Source organism: Penaeus monodon, chromosome 30 (assembly GCF_015228065.2).
Source record: "Penaeus monodon isolate SGIC_2016 chromosome 30, NSTDA_Pmon_1, whole genome shotgun sequence".
Classification (NCBI taxonomy): Eukaryota; Metazoa; Arthropoda; class Malacostraca; order Decapoda; family Penaeidae; genus Penaeus; species Penaeus monodon.
Genome location: NC_051415.1, coordinates 23,945,447 through 23,946,608, shown reverse-complemented (window position 1 = coordinate 23,946,608; position 1,162 = coordinate 23,945,447). Strand labels below are relative to the sequence as shown.

At 37.8% G+C, this 1,162-nt stretch overlaps 1 protein-coding gene across 1 annotated transcript in view; it reads left to right on the top strand.

Moving 5' to 3' along the window:
- LOC119592389 (probable tubulin polyglutamylase TTLL1) overlaps positions 1 to 1,162 on the top strand; it is a 12,636-nt gene that overhangs the window by 7,960 nt on the left and 3,514 nt on the right. Inside the window, exons 5-6 of the mRNA XM_037941209.1 lie at positions 326 to 460; positions 921 to 1,074. Of these exons, the coding sequence (XP_037797137.1) occupies positions 326 to 460; positions 921 to 1,074 (289 nt within the window). The remainder of the gene's footprint in view (positions 1 to 325; positions 461 to 920; positions 1,075 to 1,162) is intronic.

Below are 1,162 nucleotides of genomic sequence, written 5' to 3'. Positions count from 1 at the left end.
CCATACCGGTCTCTTAAAGATGCAAAAATAGCTACCTGTTTAAAATATTTAAGACAAAAAATACATGCTTTTCTATTGAAAGCTTTTGTATAATGAAAACTGAGCCAAGGTCTGGTCTGTAAATCATCGCCAGTCATATGACACCGGAAGACCCCCACATTTGGCTACCACTTCAGACTGAAAGCTCAAGAGTCAATTAATCCACAAGCAAAGTTTCATGCTTTTAACAAAACTTGCATCTTTTTTCACAATACCTGTTCACTATTATAACAGCAAAGCAACGATATTATCGTAAATCACATTTAATGCATATTATCGCCACCAGGTCGTTACATACATCTGGACTTCCTCCCAACAACTTTCATGCTTCCTGCGGATTACAATCTTTTCGTCGAGGAATTTCGCCGTAACCCCAACACCACTTGGATCCTCAAACCTGCCGGTCGTTCTCAAGGCGTAGGTTAGTTGTGTAGTCGCTTTAATGTCTCATTATTTTTTTTGATGTTTTCTTCTGCTTGCCCTTTCATGCGAGCCTAATCTTTTTTTTATAGAGGAGTATTTCCTACCCGCGGAGTGATTTTATCAATAGTTTACTCAAATATTCGTTGACAGAAGAGAAATTAATAATGCCATGATATTTTTGTTTAACGTGTACATACAAAAAAAATCTAGTTATACAACAGTCGGCTTTTTCAAGGGGGAAATTGGGATGAGTGAACTGGCTGAGAGGATAAATTGGTAAGGATAACTTAGGTTAAAAGAGTGAATTACCCCTCCCCCCTGAAAATAAAGGAGTAAGGAAACACTGCTCTTGTGTTTTTTTCTGAAAATAGCGAAGCGATTGGTTGCATAAAATAGATAATGAAACAAGCTAGGAGATTTCCGTGTATCTAATCATTTACATTCTTTTCCTACAACAGGCATATTTTTGGTGAACAAACTGGCTCAGATAAAAAAGTGGTCGCGGGACACCAAGAGTTCATTTAACCCTGCGCTCGTCAAGGATACCTATGTTATCTCCAGATACATTGAAAATCCGCTCCTCATTGGTGGGAAAAAATTTGACTTGAGAATGTATGTGATCGTTTATTTTCATTTTCGTCTATGTGGACATTATGAAAAAAAATGTGGTGGTATGTATGGAGCCATATATGCGCCTGTG